The 21,716-nt window shown below is 39.3% G+C and overlaps 1 protein-coding gene across 3 annotated transcripts in view; it reads left to right on the top strand.

Moving 5' to 3' along the window:
• LOC127680455 (DNA repair protein REV1-like) overlaps positions 1-20,602 on the top strand; it is a 33,822-nt gene extending 13,220 nt beyond the window's left edge. The window contains exons 1-6 of one of the 3 annotated variants that reach the window (XR_007976948.1): positions 7,911-7,929; positions 9,536-9,598; positions 11,923-12,021; positions 13,505-13,620; positions 19,023-19,497; positions 20,106-20,602. Coding sequence is in view for 1 of the 3 variants with exons in the window: in XM_052175904.1 (XP_052031864.1) it covers positions 9,536-9,598; positions 11,923-12,021; positions 13,505-13,608 (266 nt within the window). In the remaining 2 variants the exon portion in view is untranslated. Of the gene's footprint in view, positions 1-7,910; positions 7,930-9,421; positions 9,599-11,922; positions 12,022-13,504; positions 13,621-19,022; positions 19,498-20,105 lie in introns of those variants that run through there. The other 2 variants (XR_007976947.1, XM_052175904.1) reach the window with 2 other exon arrangements.
• The last annotated feature ends 1,114 nt before the right edge of the window (positions 20,603-21,716 follow it).

Below are 21,716 nucleotides of genomic sequence, written 5' to 3'. Positions count from 1 at the left end.
CTCTATTCTATACTATACCATCATGTGGCTGGTCCTCAGGGGGAAGGGATGCCTTGGCATGGGCCTGCTGAGGCACCCCATTCTCCCATACCTCTCCACATCACCATAGAACATATCCCCTCCTCTCTGAATCTTTCTACAAACACTCCAAAGGGAATAATTTAGTTGATTGTTTAACTAAGTAGTGGTAACAAGTAAGTGACTGTTAATTTGATTTATTGATGTTTTATGCAAAGTGAATGTTAAGTGTTGTTATTCAGGAGGGCACGGATTCATTCTCTATAGACCTCACTCAGCCAGTTGAAAGGTTGAAATGTGTTTAAATATGAGGCTTAAACTGTAGGGAGGAAGTTCTCTGGACAGATTGTACTGATAAAGCATCCTGAAAATAATGCATTTGACAAAATTTACTTGGCATTAATCTTTTGTCTTCCGTTAATTGGACATTTGAATTTTCAAATTTCCCATTTCCCTTGATAAATATCAACGAAGAGTACATTATTATATAAAATTGACTTAATTTTTTCTACCCACCACGAGGCAGGGCTGTTGGAGGAAGCAATCTGAGAATGATGACTGGGAAAATGGGTGTGTTTAATGAATAAAGAGAGTTACATGTCTAGATAATTATTTTCTTTTTAGTTTATGATATGGTTTCAGGTATGATGTGACTTTATACACCAACTCTGTGTTTTTAGTGTTCATAAACTGTAGCCCTTAAAGTTCACTTTACTGTCAAGAATTTTGTCCTGAGGAAGTAGATATTTTGCATAGAACAATTTAACGTATTTTAGTTTATCTCAGCATTGCTGGTAATACTGAGAATTAGGAACATTGCACAAGTATCTAGTACATAGTGTCATCTGTTTCTCTGGGCTATGACTCTTAATGTATGTGATTATTAGCACTCTTTAGTCCTTAGTGTAGGTCCTTGTTATAGAGACAAAAGCTAGAGCTACATTTTCATTAGTATAGTATTGTACTGTTGTCTCTGTGATCACTGAAACTAACTATTAGGGACAGGTTTGTTGAGTTAAAACTAAGTACTAATCAATCAAAATATTTGCTATGCTTAATGAGGGTAGATCATATTGTTTATACTTACAAGTTTTGCTGGTAAAGTGTTACTTCAGAGTCTATCCTCGTACAGGTTTTAGAGTTAGTCTCTAGAAAATGCAAAATTTTCTTCAATGTACCTTGGCAAATTTAACTTCTAGACTTCGGTCACATATATTCTGAGAAACAAAAAATTGTTTAAAAATATCATTGCTTTTTATAATCACTAATTAAGAAACTCCTTAATTCTCTGTAGCACCTTATTCATGTGGAAGGAAATGAATGAGAAAACAATTGCAGTAATTACTATTTATTTCTTTTTTTTTTTTTTTTTTTTTTTTTTTTACATTTGCATCATGACTCTTTTTTTTTTTTTTGACAGTTTTTTTTTTTCGATATAGTTTATTTACATTTCAAATGATTTCCCCTTTTCTAGCCCCCCCACTCCCCGAAAGTCCCGCAAGCCCCCTTCTCTTCCCCTGTCCTCCCACCCACCCCTTCCCACTTCCCCGTTCTGGTTTTGCTGAATACTGTTTCACTGAGTCTTTCCAGAACCAGGGGCCACTCCTCCTTTCTTCTTGTACCTCATTTGATGTGTGGATTATGTTTTGGGTATTCCAGTTTTCTAGGTTAATATCCACTTATTAGTGAGTGCATACCATGATTCACCTTTTGACTCTGGGTTACCTCACTTAGTATGATATTCTCTAGCTCCATCCATTTGCCTAAGAATTTCATGAATTCATTGTTTCTAATGGCTGAATAGTACTCCATTGTGTAGATATACCACATTTTTTGCATCCACTCTTCTGTTGAGGGATACCTGGGTTCTTTCCAGCATCTGGCAATTACAAATAGGGCTGCTATGAACATAGTAGAACATGTATCCTTATTACATGGTGGGGAGTCTTCTGGGTATATGCCCAGGAGTGGTATAGCAGGATCTTCTGGAAGTAAGGTGCCCAGTTTTCGGAGGAACCGCCAGACTGATTTCCAGAGTGGTTGTACCAATTTGCAACCCCACCAGCAGTGGAGGAGTGTTCCTCTTTCTCCACACCCTCTCCAACACCTGCTGTCTCCTGAATTTTTAATCTTAGCCATTCTGACTGGTGTAAGATGAAATCTTAGGGTTGTTTTGATTTGCATTTCCCTAATGACTAATGAAGTTGAGCATTTTTTAAGATGCTTCTCCGCCATCCGAAGTTCTTCAGGTGAGAATTCTTTGTTTAACTCTGTACCCCATTTTTTAATAGGGTTGTTTGGTTTTCTGGAGTCTAACTTCTTGAGTTCTTTATATATATTGGATATTAGCCCTCTATCTGATGTAGGATTGGTGAAGATCTTTTCCCAATTTGTTGGTTGCCGATTTGTCCTCTTGATGGTGTCCTTTGCCTTACAGAAACTTTGTAATTTTATGAGGTCCCATTTGTCAATTCTTGCTCTTAGAGCATACGCTATTGGTGTTCTGTTCAGAAACTTTCTCCCTGTACCGATGTCCTCAAGGGTCTTCCCCAGTTTTTTTTCTATTAGCTTCAGAGTGTCTGGCTTTATGTGGAGGTCCTTGATCCATTTGGATTTGAGCTTAGTACAAGGAGACAAGGATGGATCAATTCGCATTCTTCTGCATGCTGACCTCCAGTTGAACCAGCACCATTTGTTGAAAAGGCTATCTTTTTTCCATTGGATGTTTTCAGCCTCTTTGTCGAGGATCAAGTGGCCATAGGTGTGTGGGTTCATTTCTGGATCTTCAATCCTGTTCCATTGATCCTCCTGTCTGTCACTGTACCAATACCATGCAGTTTTTAACACTATTGCTCTGTAGTATTGCTTGAGGTCAGGGATACTGATTCCCCCAGATTTCCTTTTGTTGCTGAGAATAGTTTTAGCTATCCTGGGTTTTTTGTTGTTCCAGATGAATTTGATAATTGCTCTTTCTAGCTCTGTGAAGAATTGAGTTGGGATTTTGATGGGTATTGCATTGAATCTGTATAGTGCTTTAGGCAAAATGGCCATTTTAACTATATTGATTCTGCCGATCCATGAGCATGGGAGGTTTTCCCATTTTTTGAGGTCTTCTTCCATTTCCTTCTTCAGAGTCTTGAAGTTCTTGTCATACAGATCTTTCACATGTTTGGTAAGAGTCACCCCAAGATACTTTATACTGTTTGTGGCTATTGTGAAGGGGGTCATTTCCCTAATTTCTTTCTCAGCCTGCTTATCCTTTGAGTATAGGAAGGCCACTGATTTGCTTGAGTTGACTTTATAACCTGCCACTTTGCTGAAGTTGTTTATCAGCTGTAGGAGCTCTCTAGTGGAGTTCTTTGGGTCACTTAGGTAGACGATCATGTCGTCTGCAAATAATGATAGTTTGACTTCTTCCTTTCCAATTTGTATCCCTTTGACCTCCTTATGTTGTCGAATTGCCCGAGCTAGTACCTCAAGTACAATATTGAAAAGATAAGGAGAAAGGGGGCAGCCTTGTCTGGTCCCTGATTTCAGTGGGATTGCTTCAAGTTTCTCTCCATTTAGTTTGATGCTGGCTACCGGTTTGCTGTATATTGCTTTTACTATGTTTAGGTATGGGCCTTGAATTCCTGTTCTCTCCAAGACTTTAAGCATGAAGGGATGCTGAATTTTGTCAAATGCTTTTTCAGCATCCAATGAAATGACCATGTGGTTTTGTTCTTTGAGTTTGTTTATGTAGTGGATTGTATTGATGGATTTCCGTATATTGAACCAACCCTGCATTCCTGGGATAAAGCCTACTTGATCATGGTGGATGATCGTTTTGATGTGTTCTTGGATTCGGTTGGCAAGAATTTTATTGAGTATTTTTGCATCGATGTTCATAAGGGAAATTGGTCTGAAGTTCTCTTTCTTTGTTGGATCTTTGTGTGGCTTTGGTATCAGCGTAATTGTGGCTTCGTAGAAGGAATTGGGTAGTGTTCCTTCTGTTTCTATTTTGTGGAATAGTTTGAAGAGTATTGGTGTTAACTCTTCTTTGAAGGTCTGGTAGAATTCTGCACTGAAGCCATCTGGTCCTGTGCTTTTTTTGGTTGGAAGACTTTCTATGACTCCTTCTATTTCTTTAGGCATTATGGGACTATTTAGATGGTCTAGTTGGTCCTGATTTAATTTTGGTATTTGGTATCTGTCAAGGAAATTGTCCATTTCCTCCAGATTCTCCAGTTGTGTTGAGTATAGGCTCTTGTAGTAGGATCTGATGATTTTTTGGATTTCCTCAGTTTCCGTTGTTATATCTCCCTTTTCATTTCTAAGTTTGTTAATTTGGATACTTTCTCTGTGCCCTTTGGTCATTCTGGCTAAGGGTTTATCTATCTTGTTGATTTTCTCAAAGAACCAGCTCCTGGTATTGTTGATTTTTTGTATGGTTCTCTTTGTTTCTACTTGATTGATTTCGGCCCTGAGTTTGATGATTTCCTGCCTTCTACTCCTCCTGGGCGAAATAGCTTCTTTTTGTTCCAGGGCTTTCAGGTGTGTCATTAAGCTGGTAATGTATGCTCTCTCCATTTTCTTTTTGGAGGCACTCAGGGCTATGAGTTTTCCTCTTAGCACTGCTTTCTTTGTGTCCCATAGATTTGGGTATGTTGTGTTTTCATTTTCATTGTGTTCTAAAAAGTCTTTAATTTCTTTCTTTATTTCTTCCTTGACCAAGGTATCATTGAGTAGAGTATTGTTCAGTTTCCACGTGTATGTGGGCTTTCTGTTGTTTCTGTTGCTATTGAAGACCACTTTTACTCCATAGTGATCAGATAGGAGGCATGGGATTAGTTCGATCTTCTTATATTTGTTGAGGTCTGTCTTGTGACCAATTATATGGTCGATTTTGGAGAAGGTACCATGAGGTGCTGAGAAAAAGGTATATTCTTTTGTTTTAGGATAGAATGTTCTATATATATCTGTTAAATCTAATTGGTCCAAAGCTTCAATTAGTTTCATTGTGTCCCTGTTTAGTTTCTGTTTTCCTGATCGGTCCATTGAGGAAAGTGCAGTGTTGAAGTCACCCACAATTATTGTGTTAGGTGCAATGTGTGCTTTTAGTTTTAATAAAGTTTCTTTTACAAAAGAGGGTGCCCTTACATTTGGGGCATAGATGTTCAGGATTGTCAGTTCTTCTTTTTGTATTTTTCCTTTGACCAGCAAGAAGTGTCCCTCAGGGTCTCTTTTGATGACTTTGGGTTGAAAGTCAATTTTATCTGATATTAAAATGGCTACTCCAGCTTGTTTCCTGAGACCATTTGCTTGTAAAATTGTCTTCCAGCCTTTTACTCTAAGGTAGTGTTTGTCTTTGACCCTGAGGTGTGTTTCCTGTAAGCAGCAAAATGTAGGGTCCTGTTTACGTATCCATTCAGTTAGTCTGTGTCTTTTTATTGGGGCATTAAGTCCATTGATGTTAAGAGATATTAAGGAATAGTGATTGTTACTTCCTATCATTTTTGACGTTATTTTTTAAATTTGAATGCTTAACTTCTTTTGGGTTTGATGAAAGGTTACTATCTTGCTTTTTCCAGGGTGAAGTTTCCCTCCTTGTATTGGTGTTGTCCTCCTATTATCCTTTTTAGGGCCGGGTTTGTGGATAGATATTGGGTAAACTTGGTTTTGTCATGAAATATCTTAGTTTCTCCATCTATGGTGATTGAGAGTTTTGCTGGATATAGTAGTTTTGGTTGGCATTTGTGTTCTCTTAGAGTCTGCATGAGATCTGCCCAGGACCTTCTAGCCTTCATAGTCTCAGGTGAAAAGTCTGCTGTGATTCTGATAGGTCTTCCTTTATATGTTACTTGGCCTTTTTCTCTTACTGCCTTTAGTATTCTTTCTTTGTTTAGAACATTTGGTGTTTTGATTATTATGTGACGGGAAGTATTTCTGTTCTGGTCCAGTCTGTTTGGAGTTCTGTAGGCTTCTTGTATATTCATGGGCATCTCTCTCTTTAGGTTAGGGAAGTTTTCTTCCATAATTTTATTGAAGATATTTGCTGGCCCTTTAAGTTGTAAATCTTCACTCTCCTCTATGCCTATAATCCTTAGGTTTGGTCTTCTCATTGTGTCCTGGATTTCCTGGATATTTTGGGTTACAAGCTTTTTGCATTTTGCATTTTCTTTAACTGTTGAGTCCATGGTTTCTATGGAATCTTCAGCATCTGAGATTCTTTCTTCTATCTCTTGTATTCTGTTGTTGATATTTGTATCTCTGTCCCCTGATTTCTTCCCAAGGCTTTCTATCTCCAAAGTTGTCTCCCTTTGAGTTTTCTTAGTTGTTTCTACTTCTGATTTTAGATCCTGGATGGTTTTGCTTAGCTCCTTCACTTGCATGTTTGTGTTTTCCTGTAATTCTTTAAGAGATTTTTGTGTTTTCTCTTTCATGAGCTCAGCCTGTTGACCAAAGTTCTCCTGTATTTCTTTAAGAGATTTTTGTGTTTCGTCTTTCATGACCTCAGCCTGTTGAGCAAAGTTCTCCTGTATTTCTTTAAGTGTTTTTTGCATTTCCTCCTTGTTGGCTTTTGTATTCTCCTGGATTTCTTTCAATGATTTTTGTGTTTCCCTTGCAAGGGCTTCTAACTTTTGATCCATTGTCTCCTGAATTTCTTTATGTATGACCTTCATGTGTTCCTGTACCAGCATCATGACCAGTGATTTTAAATCCAAATCTTGTTTTACTGGTGTGATGGGGTATCCAGGACATGTTGGTAGAGGAGAATTGGGTTCAGATGTTGCCATATTGCCTTGATTTCTGTTAGTGACGTTCCTGCGTTTGCCTTTTGCCATCTAGATCTCACTGGTGTTAGTTTATCTTGTCAGTGCTGGACTCACCAGTGCAAGCTGCCCCTTCCCAGTTGGCCTCTGGTGCACAGCTTACCTCCTGCACTGCTTGTAGACAGTGTGCTGCTGCCCAGGCTGTTCAGATCCCAAAGCAGGCACCCGAAGGCTCCCGCTGGGGCCTGCTGGATTCACTGGAGCACACTGACTTCTCCCAGCTGGCCGCCCGGAAGCCCAGCTAGCCACTTGCAGGACTTGGAGATGTAATGCTGCCGCCCAGACCGATCTGGATCCGGAAGCGGAGAGAGTAGAGCTAAGGGCTTCTGCCTGAGGCCTTGCCCCAGATTGTGTCTGTGGAGCAGATGGAGCCCGTGTGCACTCCCAGGGAGTGCCGACGGTGTATGCTACTGTGACCTCCCCTGAGTTCCGCTCACTCCGCTGGGCAGCCGATCTGCCAACCGGGCTATCGCACACAAGGTTAGCCTGGCCGCCCAGTCCCTGAGTCCAGGCAAAAGCCTGGGAGACCAAGGTCCGAGCAAAGTTCCCCTACGGCTTTGACTGTTAATTGGGTTTGCCAGGTGACTAGGATGGCGGGCGTGTGCGCCCGCGCTCCCTGAAAGCGCCGGGAGAGTCTGCTTTGCTAACAATCACCTGGGCGGGTTGACTCACAGATGGCCCACCAAGCCGCCCAGTTCTTGGGGTCAGTCCTGTGCCTTTTGGGGCCTGGACCCCCGCTTTGTTAGCCTTAGGCTATGCCTGTTACAGGTCTGCCCGCCTGAGCTCTCTGTCGTCCTGCAGGCAAAATGGCGGCGGCGCGCTCGCAGGCCTGGGCAAAAAACCTCCTGGTTGGGTTGGCACCCCGATGGCCCCCCGACCCGCCCAGGGCCTGGGTGCAGGCCAACGCCCGTCGGGCTCAGACCACCGCGGTGTTGGCCTCGGATTATGTTTGTGTACCTCAGTCTGTCCGATTCCTGGAGTACGGAACCAAGATGGATCCTCCTCTCCTGACTGGTGGGAGGCCGAGTTCTGAAGTGGCCTCCGTGCAGGAAAGGCGCCGCACAACTGCAGCTGCTTGCTGTCCGGCTGGTCAGCGAAGGTCAGTGGTCGTGGGCGCAGGGCCTAACTGGTCCCTGTGACGCCTTGGTTCCACTGCTGATGGCCCTTCAGCTGGAGCAGCCACTGCTGCAGCTGCTGCCGCTCGAGTTTTTTGTATATATCTATTTATTTCTTAATATTTGGTCTTATTATTTGGTATGTTTGTTTCCCTCTGGTGTTGGATTTAGAAAGTTGTGGTTCTTTTATTATTAGTTTTTTATTAGTATTTATTATTGGCCTTTTTATTAGTCTTTACTAGTATTTATTATTGGTCTTTAATTAGTAGGGAGGGGCTGACCGCACAAAGATCCTTGGCTTTTGTGTTTTTGAGCCCTCTGGATCTTTTGTCTGGCCTATAGCCTTCAGCATGTGTGTTGATATTAGGCAGCCTGCAGTGTAAGCATTTGGGAGAGCTGGTTTGTCTGTCCTGTGCCCTGTTTAGAAGTGTGGTGGGGGGATATTGGAAATTCGAAAGCTGCAGGGGAAGGTTGGCTTGCGGCTGAAACGCCTAGATCAGTCTGCTGTGTCTGTGAAGAAAGCTTTGGAAAGATAGCTGTTGTTGTTCAATTGCTGATCTTCAGCTGTGAATGTTGCTTTTCAGGCAGCATTGATTTTGGGTCCTTGAATTTTTCTCAGGCTCAGGGAACCCCAACTATGCTGTGACATTGGCGCCACCTTGTGGCCCACCTCAGGGCTGTGTTACCTCTGGTTGTTTAGGATATAGGGGGCTGGATTTTCCTCTCAATTTAGTTCAGTTCTAAGCTGGATATAAGGTGCACGAATTTGTTGCTAAAATTTCCAACCCTTATAGCCCATATAAATGACACATAATCCAAATATTTTAATTATAAGTCATATGTCTTCATTGGCAAAATACTTACTTCCCAATCACTAAGATTTGTGCTTTCTCCCATCCATGTGGTCCATAGTGGCTTCCTCCTCTCCTCTTCCTTCTCTCTTTTTCTTCCTCTACCTGCTCCCCCTTTTGAACCTCCAATCCCACCTTTCCCCTCCACTACCCAATCATAGACTCTAACCTTTGATTGACCAATTAAAATAGAGAGAAGGTTCACATGGCATCACCTAAGTACATGATGGTCTGCTTGTGTGGTCTGACTCTTTAATACAAATCCAAATAGTGTTAGTTATTTAAATGTGTGTTTTACTATATTTCTTACACAGCTGTTTTCCAAATATGCCTTTGTCTAGTCTGCTGTAGCAGCATAGACATGTTTTGTTAACAGTGTATTTTCTTGCCAGTAATACATGCATATTTGTTTGTCAGATATGCTACTATTGATATCTAGAGTCATAATGGTTCAACACTAAAGCTAACTGTCAGAATTTTGTTTTGGTTTTGAGTCAGGGTTTTCTGTATAGCCCTGACTGTCCTGGAACTCACTTTGTAGACCAGGTTACCCTCGAACTCGCAGAGATCTGCCTGCCCTCAGTCTCTGAGTGCTGTGGTTTAAGTCCTGCACCTGGCTTGTTTTTTTTTAAATACATCATTTTGTTGACTTCTGGGTGTTTGGTGATACCTAGTAAATTTGCACTTTAAATATATTTAAGTGGATCTTCACTTCCTGCTCAATCCTTTATCTTAACAGGCAAGCTTCCTCTGATTTGGAACAAAATAAAAACAGGCTGGTCTTCCCTTGTACCTGACACAGGTAGGTACTAAAATTGTTTTCTTCAAAACAGTTCTATTTGATGCTTTCATTCTGATGTTCTTACTGGTATTCTAATGATTCCAAACTTCTTAATATAAAAATCCTCTAGGAATGTTAGGTTATATAAGTTACAGTAACTATAACTGAAAACTTTGCTACTATGTTTCCCATTAAACTTAACTGTGGCTACCTCAAAATGTCAGGTCATTTCAGTGCTGTATGCACTGGGATTCCAAGCTTTCCTTCTTCATGGGGACTTTATAAACAGCTGAATTTATGAGCTGTATAAACGTGACATTTTATATTCCATTCCTAATCTCCTGTGAGAATGATGCTGATTGGTAAGGGTAATTGAGATTTTCTAGAAGGCTGTTTCAATAATGCACTCTTAAAAATTAACATTGAAATAGAACTGTTGTAACTATGTGGTAAACTTAGGGAGATTGTTTTAACATCTATGTAGATTGTCTCATTTGTGTGTGTGGCTAACACTTGTCATCCCAATCCAACAGGAAGCTGTTTTGTGATAGTTGTTACTTAAACTAGATTCTAGTTCAGTTATTTTGACAAAGGTTTTGGTCTCTCTTTTTTTTTTTTTTGTGGGCAAAAAGTAAGGTTCAAGATTATATGATAGTAATCTTTATAACTGTGGAAAGGGAGGCATAAAGAGGGAGATGCTAATGGGGTTTTAGAAAGTTGCAGGGTCTTTCTATGTGAATGTTTGTTGCTCTTATGTTATTTGTTTGTATATCTAAATAGGCTTTTAGCCAGTAGTTTGGAATATTTCATAATAATGCCATCTGTTATTTGTTTCTTGGTTTTTTTAAACCAAAGGTCACTTGATCTTGAAAGCTTTAGAATACTATTATGAGATAGGTCAATGAATGGGAGTAAATTTTTAAATTTATATGTTGTAAGAAACCATGTGATAGGCATTTTATTTAAATCTTCTGTACCCCTTAAATATTTAACATTTTTTAGGTTGTTTACCTTCTGTTTCATAGTACTTTGAACAGTAGAATTGTGATTGTTGTTTGCCTTACATATTCAAGGCCCTGAGTTTGATACCTTGTTCTACAAAAGAAAGATCGTGATTAGTGAAATTTACATAGAGAATGGCAAGAGTTTGATTTAGTGTAGCCTGGATCTGAGTCCTTGCTCTGCCACTTTCTGCGACAGGAGCATGCATGGGTGTTTGCCTTTCTTGCCTATTTCCTCTCTGCAAGAGGAACGACAGGAATCAGTGATGCCCAGCATACATCTGCTTAAAAGCAGCAGGGAGAAAGTTTTAGTGCCTTGCACCTAGTGGGACTAGACAATCGCCTCACAGTTAGTATGTGAAGTGGCTCAGTTGTTCGGGAGTAAGTTTTTTATTTTGTTTTGTTTTGTTGTTTAAAGCTGATACGCAAGCATATTCTTTGAAATCAGAACGTCTTATAAGCTTAGAAAGTTCTTAGAGTTTAGATTCTTAGATTTAGGACCTGTACTATTATATTTTGGAACACCATGAGGGGTATTTGTAATAAAATTATTATAAAGTAATATTATCCTAATAGTTGGATTATAATAATCCTTATAAACAATCTCTGGTTTTTCTATGTCAGTAATTGTCCTTACGAGATAATATTAACTTTCAGCTCCATAAATGCAATAAACGTGCTTCAGAACTAGTAACATCTAATGGTGAAAGAAAAATTCCCTTTGTATGTAGATTTTTGTTTTTTTCTGTGGACTTTTTGAAATATGTCTAATTAGAAGAGTAGTATGATAGCCTAAAAAGTTGGAAATCAAGCAGACTGGAGTTAAATTGCAATTTGGGCATTCATCAGCTGTGGGACTTAAATTACTAGTCTATAAAAGTGGGGGTAGTAGTAATGTTTTCCATAGTGCTGTGAGAATTAATCTATCCCCCTGTAAACCTCTTTGTTTTAATACTTATCAAGAACACTGGGAGGCAGTAGCCATTGTTATTGTTGTTTCATTAAATAAAGTTTGTAGAGTTGTGCAGAATGGAGCTTATTAAAGGTAAGTATGTGAAACTACACATACCAAAATTGTTACAAATAATCAAATTTATCTTGTAAAATTAAATTTTAAAAGAAGACAATTAGAAAATAGAATAAGAAAGAATACCATGGTGTTGTTAGAAGTGATTTAAAATTCTATCAGATAACTAGAGAAACTGAAATTCATCTATTAAGGTGGTATACAGTCCATAGTATATTCTATATTATGTTATGATACCATTCTTCTTGAATGTGATTTCTAATCTGTTTTAAATGATAAGTATTAGTTTGGGTTTGAATGTTCTTTTTTCCTTTTAGGCAAATTGAGCTGGCCCAGACAGCAGAGCTCTGTAAGGCATGTTGATATTGATTGCTTCTTTGTCTCAGGGGCTATAAGAAATATAACAGATCTCAAAGGTCTGTATTCTTGTTTGTTTTAAGAAAGTTGATACATATCAATGTGTGTGTGTGTGTGTGTGTGTGTGTGTGTGTGTGTGTGTGAATTGATAACAATGTATTCTTTGGAAAGTATTTGGATTTTTCTTAGTCAAATCTATTCCTTTGTTCAAATTGGCTGGAGCCTATATTCACAAGTGTAGGAAAATTAGAAAACTACTGCTTGGTGTAAGCTGAAATATACAGAGAAGAGTATCTTAAATTGAAGACTGTATTATCTCAAATAGATGAAGATATTTTCTGGATATTTTTCATATCTTTTTATTGTTTGTTAAGGGAAAATTTCTATTATCCTGTGTCTTCAGACTTTCTGTTCTTCTGTTGAAGTAACTCTCCTCTATGAATGTAGGTAAACATACTAATCTTTGGGTTTTGATAATTTTATACTCTAGAGGTGAGTAATCTGGGCAGTCTGCTTTTTTTTTTAAATGAAATTTTAGGTTTATGTGTGTACTACTTACTAGTATTGAAACATTTATTTAGGACTTTTCCTTAGTTCTTTCTTGACAAGATAGCTACAATAGTGTTTTCTTTTTAAGGTCAGTTTTTCTCTTATGTTTAAAATCTAGAAAATTCTAGATTCCCCACAAGGCTTTATTTTTGTCCTAGGTAGTTGTGACTTAGCTCTGAAAAGTATTATTTTGAATTTGAAAGAATTAGTTTTAGCCTTGGGACAACTTACCTTCTAGTAAATTGTTCTTTTTTCTAGTTTATATGGAGAGGCAAGAAGACTTTCTGTGTTATGTGTTTCTTTGTTCTGAGTCTCCTGCCCTCTAAGCCTGTGGTGTTTTACTTGCACATCAGTTTTATAACATTATTGTTGTCTTGTAATTTTATATATAAAAGGAAATGATACATTAAAGTAATGTTCTTAACCAAAGCAAAATCTGGGGGGTCTGAAATTCACATTTGGTTATATGTTAAACATCAGATTTTCATTGCTGTGCATGAATCTCCAGTTTGTTTCTATTGCTATAAAATTAAAAAAAATAAAATAAAATGGGAGGATAAACGTATTTATATCTGAATTGTAAAAGTCTGTTTATAGTTTTTGTTTTGTTGTCTATTCCTACAATTTGAGCCTGGGATCTGAGTTGTCTGCTTTTCATTGTAAGAAATGAAAAGCCATGGAAAACTGACTCTGCTGATTTTAGATTGAGTCGGTTTACAGAAACATTGCTGGAGCCATGCGTGGTGCATGCTTTTAATCCTAGCAGGTGAACATCAGTGAGTTCCTGGCCAGCGTGGTCTACATAGAGAATTTCAGAAGACCTTGTCTTAAAAAACATTAGGTGATGTTATATGGTGATGCTTTTTAAGATTTAATGCATAAATGATTAAAGAACAAATATTATATAATTAAAATTGCATGAAAAAATTCCATTACATGACCTTAACATCCTTTTGTACTTAGAGAAACAATTCAATTTTTTTTTTCTCACAGGAAAAACAGTGGCTCTGTCAGCAACCATGGCACAGGAAGGTCACCTTTTCTTCGTGGTGCTAACATCCAACTGGAGTGGCAGTATTATCAAAATAAAATCCTGAAAGGAGAAGCAGGTACACATGAGTGTTTAAAAGCCATAGTAACCTCTGGGTGGCTTCTGGATATTGCTGGTGGTGTTGGTACCTTAGAAGTACAAGTAGAATTAGAATAATTAAGAATTTGAATTTGAAGGTTTTAATGATGCTAGTGACTGTAGAGAGAATATCTTGTGTATTGTACTAAAAGAAAACTATGGCCTATAGGAAAGTGTAGAATACAAGATGAGACATTCAGAAGGCAGAAAGAATTCTGGGATAGAGCCAGGGATGAGATATTTGCCTGGGAAAATGTGACGAGACTGACACATGGTACCTGAGCCCAGGTAAGTAGTCATGTGTCAGAAAGTAGATTTGAGTAAGTGGGTTATAATGCACTATGGCCTAGTCAGAGAAGACTAGCTATAAGGCCAAGATATTTGTAAGTATACATATTTTGAGTCTGAGTTTTATTTCTGGGAGCATGGGGCTGGGAAGAAGACCTAGGTCCAAACTTCTACAAGTGACAACTTGAATCACAACAAAATCTAAATCTGAGCAGATGACCAGTGCATAGTTATGTTTTCTGGAATTGGATGATGGTGTTTTCCTGAAACCCAATCTACTGTGTCTAAATTTAGATTGGGATTGTAAAGCATGGTGTGAATTGTTTTCGTATTAACTAAATAAGTTATTAGCCATTTGGCTTATGTCACAGTGAAGACTCTGAAGTTTGTGTTCTTCAGTATTTTTAAGAATTTAAAGGTAGACACGGTGGTACCTAATCCCAGCCTTTGGGAGATAGCACCAGGAGAACAGTATTTTCAAGGGAAGGCTACAGAGTAGGGAAACCCTGATTTAAGAAAGGACACAACCTCTTTTGGAACCAGAATCTAAATGCCTCATTTGAGTGAACTTGTTGTTTAGAAGGAATATTTTCATAGCTGTCTTAGAAAACTAGTCTCTTCACATCATAAGACTTTTATGTGTTTTTATTACCTTGCATTACAATTTGAAAGAAATTGGGAATCCTTTCTCATTGGTTTCCTTGTGGAATAAATTGTTAAAACCACAAATCTTTAAAAAAAAATCATTCTTTTAGAGAAGCATTTACCAGAAGACTGATATATAGCACAGTAGAAAGGATCTAGAGTTGGGTTTTATCCAAGTTACTTTGGTTCCCTGTTTTGTCAGATATAAAACACTGGGATTATTTTATAAAAGACCCAGATGAGGCAAAACAGAGTCTGGGCATCTGGATTTCTTTTCTGGAATTAGTCTTTCTTGATTGTAATCATCTGCTTACACAGTGTATTGGGAAGCATAATTGTAGGCACACATTTATACTTTATATACATAATGAGTTTTTCAAGTTTTCTAAGGCTTTTATTAGCTGTTACCTGTTTTCAGAATATTTTGAGATTTAGTGATTTTTGTCAGTAGATCATGGGGTAACTTTCTTAACTTGTTTAGGCCTTGCTTCATTGTTTATGGTTAGTTTCTTAAGCATACCTTTGTACAAGGTGGCAATGGGGTCTCCCTTTCTGGTCTTCTCTAGCTACCAATACTGCTTCCCCTGCTCCTCCTTCAGAGGAACCATGTGGACTGTTTCCTGTGGCTGCCACTTCTGCTATCCACTGGTCTTGTACAAGCATGTTTAAGTTTAGCGGTGGTAGGGAAGTTGTAGGTGGAGCTGAGTGTCGTTTATCACTCCTATCCTACCATAGCCAAGAGCATCCTTTCAGAGGTGCAGGCAAGGGAGAAGGTGAGGGATAAAACCTATGTCTCTCTGGTCTCCAGCCCTCACACCTCGCTTGAGGTTCCTCTTTGTCCTGGAGGGATGGATAGCTAGTTCCTTCAAGCTGGGAATAACACAGTGTCTTGTGGGCAGAGGTACTAGTCTGCTCATGGAAGGCCCTGGTCCTCGTGTTTCTTGTGCCGCAACCTATCTCTGTGTTTCATCCTGGGGCACTGGAGAATTGTGGGAACCTTAGCTTCCTAGGCTTGGTGTCCATCTAGATGGGATGTGCAGATCTCTGGCAGCAGGCGCTTTCTCCACTCTCTATATTCCCTCAAAGCGTGATGACAATATGGTACATGTTGGGTAGGGGAAGGGCAATGAGAGGCAATCAGTCTCCCCACCCCCATCCCTGCCTCCTTCTGTCTTGTATTTTGCTATGTTTTTTATTTATTTATTTAATTTAATTTTATTTTTTTTAAAACACTCATTTATTTATTATATGTAAGTACACTGTAGCTATCCTTAGATGCTCCAGAAGAGGGTGTCAGATCTCATTACAGATGGTTGTGAGCCATCATGTGGTTCCTGGGATTTGAACTCAGGACCTTCAGAAGAACAGTCAGTGCTCTTAACCTTTGAGACATCTCTCCAGCCCAGTATGTTACTATGTTGGCCAGATTTCTGCCCATCTGGATCATAATTTCCTCCACCCCAGGTCTACCAGATGTCAAATCTGGACTTTTTTTTTCTTTATTTAAATGAGGTTTAAGTTGGCCATTTTCCTTAACTTTTCTTTTCCTAAGAGGATTGTCAGCTAGTTGCCTGGTTTTTGTGTATATCACTCTTGGTCTCTAGCATTAGGGCAATGGTGAAGTTGGTATTCTGTTCTCCATGTCACCTTGATTCCTAGTTGACAAGTTGTCCTTTTTATTAAAGCCAAAATTTGTTTTTAGTACAGTACTCATGATACAACAGTGAATAATAAGATGGACCAATTTTTTTTTTAGAAAAGTGGACCGATTTTTAATATTTAATGATTATTTATTAACAATTAGAAAATACAACCATTAACCTTTATTTTGTTCCTTCTTTTTTAATAATAAAAACCATAATGAATTCAAGCAGTTTTCTTGGTTTTTTAAAATTCCTTATTAAATTATGGTAGTGTTGACCACGTATCCCTGTCTTACTCAACAGAATAAATTGTATTAATGAGTGTTAAAGTAAGATAGGCCAGCTTTAAATTTTAAAGTCATTACTTTCTTATTACAATAAAAAGTGGTAAAAAAAAATAGATCTTTTCATCTCTCTCTCACTATGTCTCTCTGTCTCTGTCTCTCTCTCTCTTCCTTTTGGATGATTGTGTGCTTTTTAAAAAGATTTTTAATATCTGAAGAAAAATAAAATATTCGGCTAGGTTTGTTTTGTTTCATTTCACTTTTTCTTTTGATTTTGCCTTAATAAACATAAGGAGGTTGACCTCTCTCTCCAGCCTTCCTTGTTTTCGAGGGGCCATTATGAGTCGTTAGCCTTCTTATGCTCTGTCCTTTTCCTCTCTTCTTTATCTGTCTATCTCTGTCTGTCTCTGTTTATATATCTATCTGTCTGTCTATCATCTATGTTTTAGCATTTTTATTATGTAGCCTTGGATCTCTTGGTTAATTTTATTTAATCCTCCCGTGAGGGTTGTGCTATAGATCACCCACAAGCACACACAATTTTAAATTTTGATTATTTTTTTTCAAATCCTTTTCTTTTTGTGATATTTTTTTATTATTCGATATAATTTATTTACATTTCAAATGATTTCCCCTTTTCTAGCCCCCCCACTCCATGAAAGTCCCGCAAGCCCCCTTCTCTTCCCCTGTCCTCCCACCCACCCCTTCCCACTTCCCCGTTCTGGTTTTGCTGAATACTGTTTCACTGAGTCTTTCCAGAACCAGGGGCCACTCTTCCTTTCTTCTTGTACCTCATTTGATGTGTGGATTATGTTTTGGGTATTCCAGTTTTCTAGGTTAATATCCACTTATTAGTGAGTGCATACCATGATTCACCTTTTGAGTCTGGGTTACCTCACTTAGTATGATATTCTCCAGCTCCATCCATTTGCCTAAGAATTTCATGAATTCATTGTTTCTAATGGCTGAATAGTACTCCATTGTGTAGATATACGACATTTTTTGCATCCACTCTTCTGTTGAGGGATACCTGGGTTCTTTCCAGCATCTGGCAATTACAAATAGGGCTGCTATGAACATAGTAGAACTTGTATCCTTATTACATGGTGGGGAGTCTTCTGGGTATATGCCCAGGAGTGGTATAGCAGGATCTTCTGGAAGTAAGGAGCCCAGTTTTCGGAGGAACCGCCAGACTGATTTCCAGAGTGGTTGTACCAATTTGCAACCCCACCAGCAGTGGAGGAGTGTTCCTCTTTCTCCACACCCTCTCCAACACCTGCAGAAATGACTAAGATTAAATTTTGATTACTATACCAAAAGGAGATTGACAAGTATCTTTTGTTGGTGGCGGTGGTGAAGATGATGGTGGCAGATGTTGCTGCAGTGGCAGCTCTCTTTTTCCCTTTTTCTTCCTATGAAAACCAGTCAGAATGGCTAAGATTAAAAATTCAGGAGACAGCACGTGTTGGAGAGGGTGTGGAGAAAGAGGAACACTCCTCCACTGCTGGTGGGGTTGCAAATTGGTACAACCACTCTGGAAAGCAATCTGGCGGTTCCTCCGAAAACTGGGCACCTCACTTCCAGAAGATCCTGCTATACCACTCCTGGGCATATACCCAGAGGATTCCCCACCATGTAATAAGGATACATGCTCTACTATGTTCATAGCAGCCCTATTTATAATTGCCAGATGCTGGAAAGAACCCAGGTATCCCTCAACAGAAGAGTGGATGCAAAAAATGTGGTATATCTACACAATGGAGTACTATTCAGCCATTAGAAACAATGAATTCATGAAATTCTTAGGCAAATGGATGGAGCTAGAGAACATCATACTAAGTGAGGTAACCCAGACTCAAAAGGTGAATCATGGTATGCACTCACTAATAAGTGGATATTAACCTAGAAAACTGGAATACCCAAAACATAATCCACACATCAAATGAGATACAAGAAGAAAGGAGGAGTGGCCCCTGGTTCTGGAAAGACTCAGTGAAGCAGTATTCGACAAAACCAGAACGGGGAAGTGGGAAGGGGTGGGTGGGAGGACAGGGGAAGAGAAGGGGGCTTACAGGACTTTCGGGGAGTGGGGGGCTAGAAAAGTGGAAATCATTTGAAATGTAAATAAATTATATCGAATAAAAAAAATTAAAAAAAAAGAAAAGAAAAAAGAAAATATTCGGCTATTTCTATCGTTCCTCCAGCTTTCCTGTCTTGTTTGTTTATATTTAATCCTCCAGTGATGGTAGTCCTGTGTGCATGTGCCAGCATACACACACATAGACACATACACACACACACACACACACACACACACACATTCACTACACAACACGCAGGGATGGGGGGCTGTCATGGAGAAGGAAGAACTCATTAGGAAGCATTGGCTTAGACATTTGAGAAAGGTGATAGTGAACCAGAGACTTTGAATGTCAAGCTATTATATTCCCTAAAACTTATAATAACTGTTCTAACAAAGAAATATTGAGTTTTTTCTCCATCTGTTTCTTTTCACTCCACAGATCATGCTGGCCCAGAAAGTGGAGAACTGATTGCTGAGATTAAAGGCTTGAGCCACCATGATTATCTGTAATAAAGTGAGGTGTTAGAGCCTGTGGCCTAGTGAAGTGAACATCGGGGCTGGGCGAGTATGGACTCAGAGATGACCAACTCTGTGTGTGTGCTACACTCAGTTCTCTCCTTCCAGCCAGGGATGAGTCTTAGGCTCACAGATTTGTGAATATGAGCTTGCTTTGTTGCGTCCAACATAACATGTTTTCTGCTTAGTTTTTTCCTGCATGCTTGCTTCCTTGGTGTGGTTTCGCTTTCTATCTGTGTTGGATTCATAACCTGCACTGGGGAATCAGAAGCAAGGTCAGAGTCAAAGTCTTTTTGATAAAGAACCAGGAATACATACCAGCACATCTGGGCTGACTGTCCTTCTTCCCAAGGGATGGATCAATCTCAGAGAAGATGGTCCTACCTCTTGATCTACAGGTAGTACCCTAAATATGTTGCAGCCCATTTTCCTTCTTGCACTGTACACTTAATAAAATTAAGTAAATTAAAGAATGAACTTTCCAGTTATATATTTTTTCAAGCTAGTTAAATTCACCCTCAATACCTATACCTGCCACACACACCTAACTACATCTCCCTGTATGTGTGAGGGGGGTTGCCATGTCTGTTGGTCTGCAAACTATTTGAGAAAGCTTGGTGGCCACAGAGGCTATGAGAAGGGTGTCAGTTGGTCTGGGAATAGAAGAGCAGCCAGTGCTCTTAAATTCTGAGCTATGTCTTTCCAGTGGACAGTTTTCAGCATGAAATCAGTCATAATTTTAGTGTGAATATATTACAACTCATTGTCCTTTAATATATGTAAGACTAACTAGTATTGATGATGGTTCACTTTTCTTAACCTCGATAGTCAAACTAGGACAGACTTGCACACTACCTAACTATTGGGGAGATAATTGATGTGGAGAAAAGGAACTTGTCTAGTCAGTAAAGTGTTGCTGTTTTTTGGGGGGGGTTAATAATAGAAATTGTATTTTGTCTATATATTTTATTACAAGTTCTTGTTTTGATTCTCATTTTATTTCAAGGGAACTCTCTAGATCAGTAGAGCCTCCTTACAAGTCACCACATGTAAATTGGATTTACATCCCTATCATCTAGAGGATAGCAAGCACAGAGAACAGCAAAGACAAAAAAGAAAGGACAAAGAACTCAGAGGGTGACACATTAATCACTTTGGGTCATTTTTTTTCCTGTTTTACCTTGACTCTGACTTCTAACAAAAAGAGAACATCAAGAAGAAGAAAATGAGAAAGAAAATGAAAGAAACAAACGTCTTTGGAGCCCTGGTGTTGTCGTCGAGTCAAATTTTTAAAAGACAGAGAGGAGTTGTGAAAATCAGCTTGCTTAGTGGAAGTCCGCAGTGTTATATAATCAGTACCATTGTGCTTTATCTTACAGAAAGTTAAACATGGCCTGTGGTCACACAGTTACTAAAGAATTGAACTGTAACCTACAATTCTCTCTCTCTCTCTCTCTCTCTCTCTCTCTCTCTCTCTCTCTCTCTCTCTCTTTCTCATAAAATTTGAAATTAAACTACATGTACAATGAAAAAAGTGTGGTGCTGTGTGTCTTTAATCACATGACACAGAAGATGGAGACAGGCAGAGCTCTATGACCTGGAGGCAGGCCTGATCTAGGTACTGGTCTCAAGGGCTAAGCACCCTCAACTAATGAAATGAAGAGAAAAATAAATAGATATAATTAACCTTGAATTAAGGAAACAAGTAAAGAAACAAAGTAAGGCAATACTGGGTGGCCTGGCTTGGAGAGAGAGAGGGAGAGGAAGGGGGCAGAGGGAGCTAGAGAGAAGTGATGATGATAATCAGAGTGGTTAGAGGGACTGACCTTGTCTTCTCTGCCTTCAAAGGCTCATGCCATCATCCGCAAGCCAGCCTTCTTCCTTTGGTCCTCCCAAGGGTCAGCCAGGCATCAGATGCAGTCAGAGAGAAAATTGGGAACCTCGTGGAGATTCTCAATTGAGGTCTCTCTGGCCACTTGGAATAAAGCAAACAGGTAGACAGTCTAGTGGTGTGAAAGGAACAGTTGGGATGTTGTTGGTGATGGGAGTACATACATTCTTTCTGCCCTTGTAGACCCTTTGTTCCTGGCTTGGAGAGATCAATGTGCAGGGGAGCATAATAAGAGGAGGAGAGATCCTGAAATGATTCCAAGAGTCTAGAAGTGTCAGATAAAAAAATAGCTTAAAGCTTGTGAGACAGTGTGCTACTCTAGTGGGGAGGGCTCTGGTTCTCTGCTCACTGCTCACCACCCAGTGTCATTTTGGTTTCTCATGCTCTCAAGACAGGGGATCAAACAATCAAGCATCTGGAATGTAAGGAGAGAGAGAGAGAGAGAGAGAGAGAGAGAGAGAGAGAGAGAGAGAGAGAGAGAGGGAGGAGAGAGAGAGCAAGCCTGGAGTCAATCCCAGCAGAGGTGTTTATTTTTCTTGGGTTTTTTCTTGAGGTAGTGGAGGGGGGAAGAGCATCAAAAATTTAGGGGTGCTGTATAATAAAGGGTTTATTTATCTAAGTTACTTTGCTAATGTAGATCTGCCCTTTGTGTTCCTCTGAAGCCAGAGACTGCAGTCTCAGGCACTTAGCACTTCACCCAAAAACAGCAGGAGATTAAAGGATTAG

This window comes from Apodemus sylvaticus, chromosome 3 (assembly GCF_947179515.1).
Source record: "Apodemus sylvaticus chromosome 3, mApoSyl1.1, whole genome shotgun sequence".
Taxonomy (NCBI): Eukaryota; Metazoa; Chordata; class Mammalia; order Rodentia; family Muridae; genus Apodemus; species Apodemus sylvaticus.
This window is presented reverse-complemented; position numbering and strand designations above follow the sequence as displayed.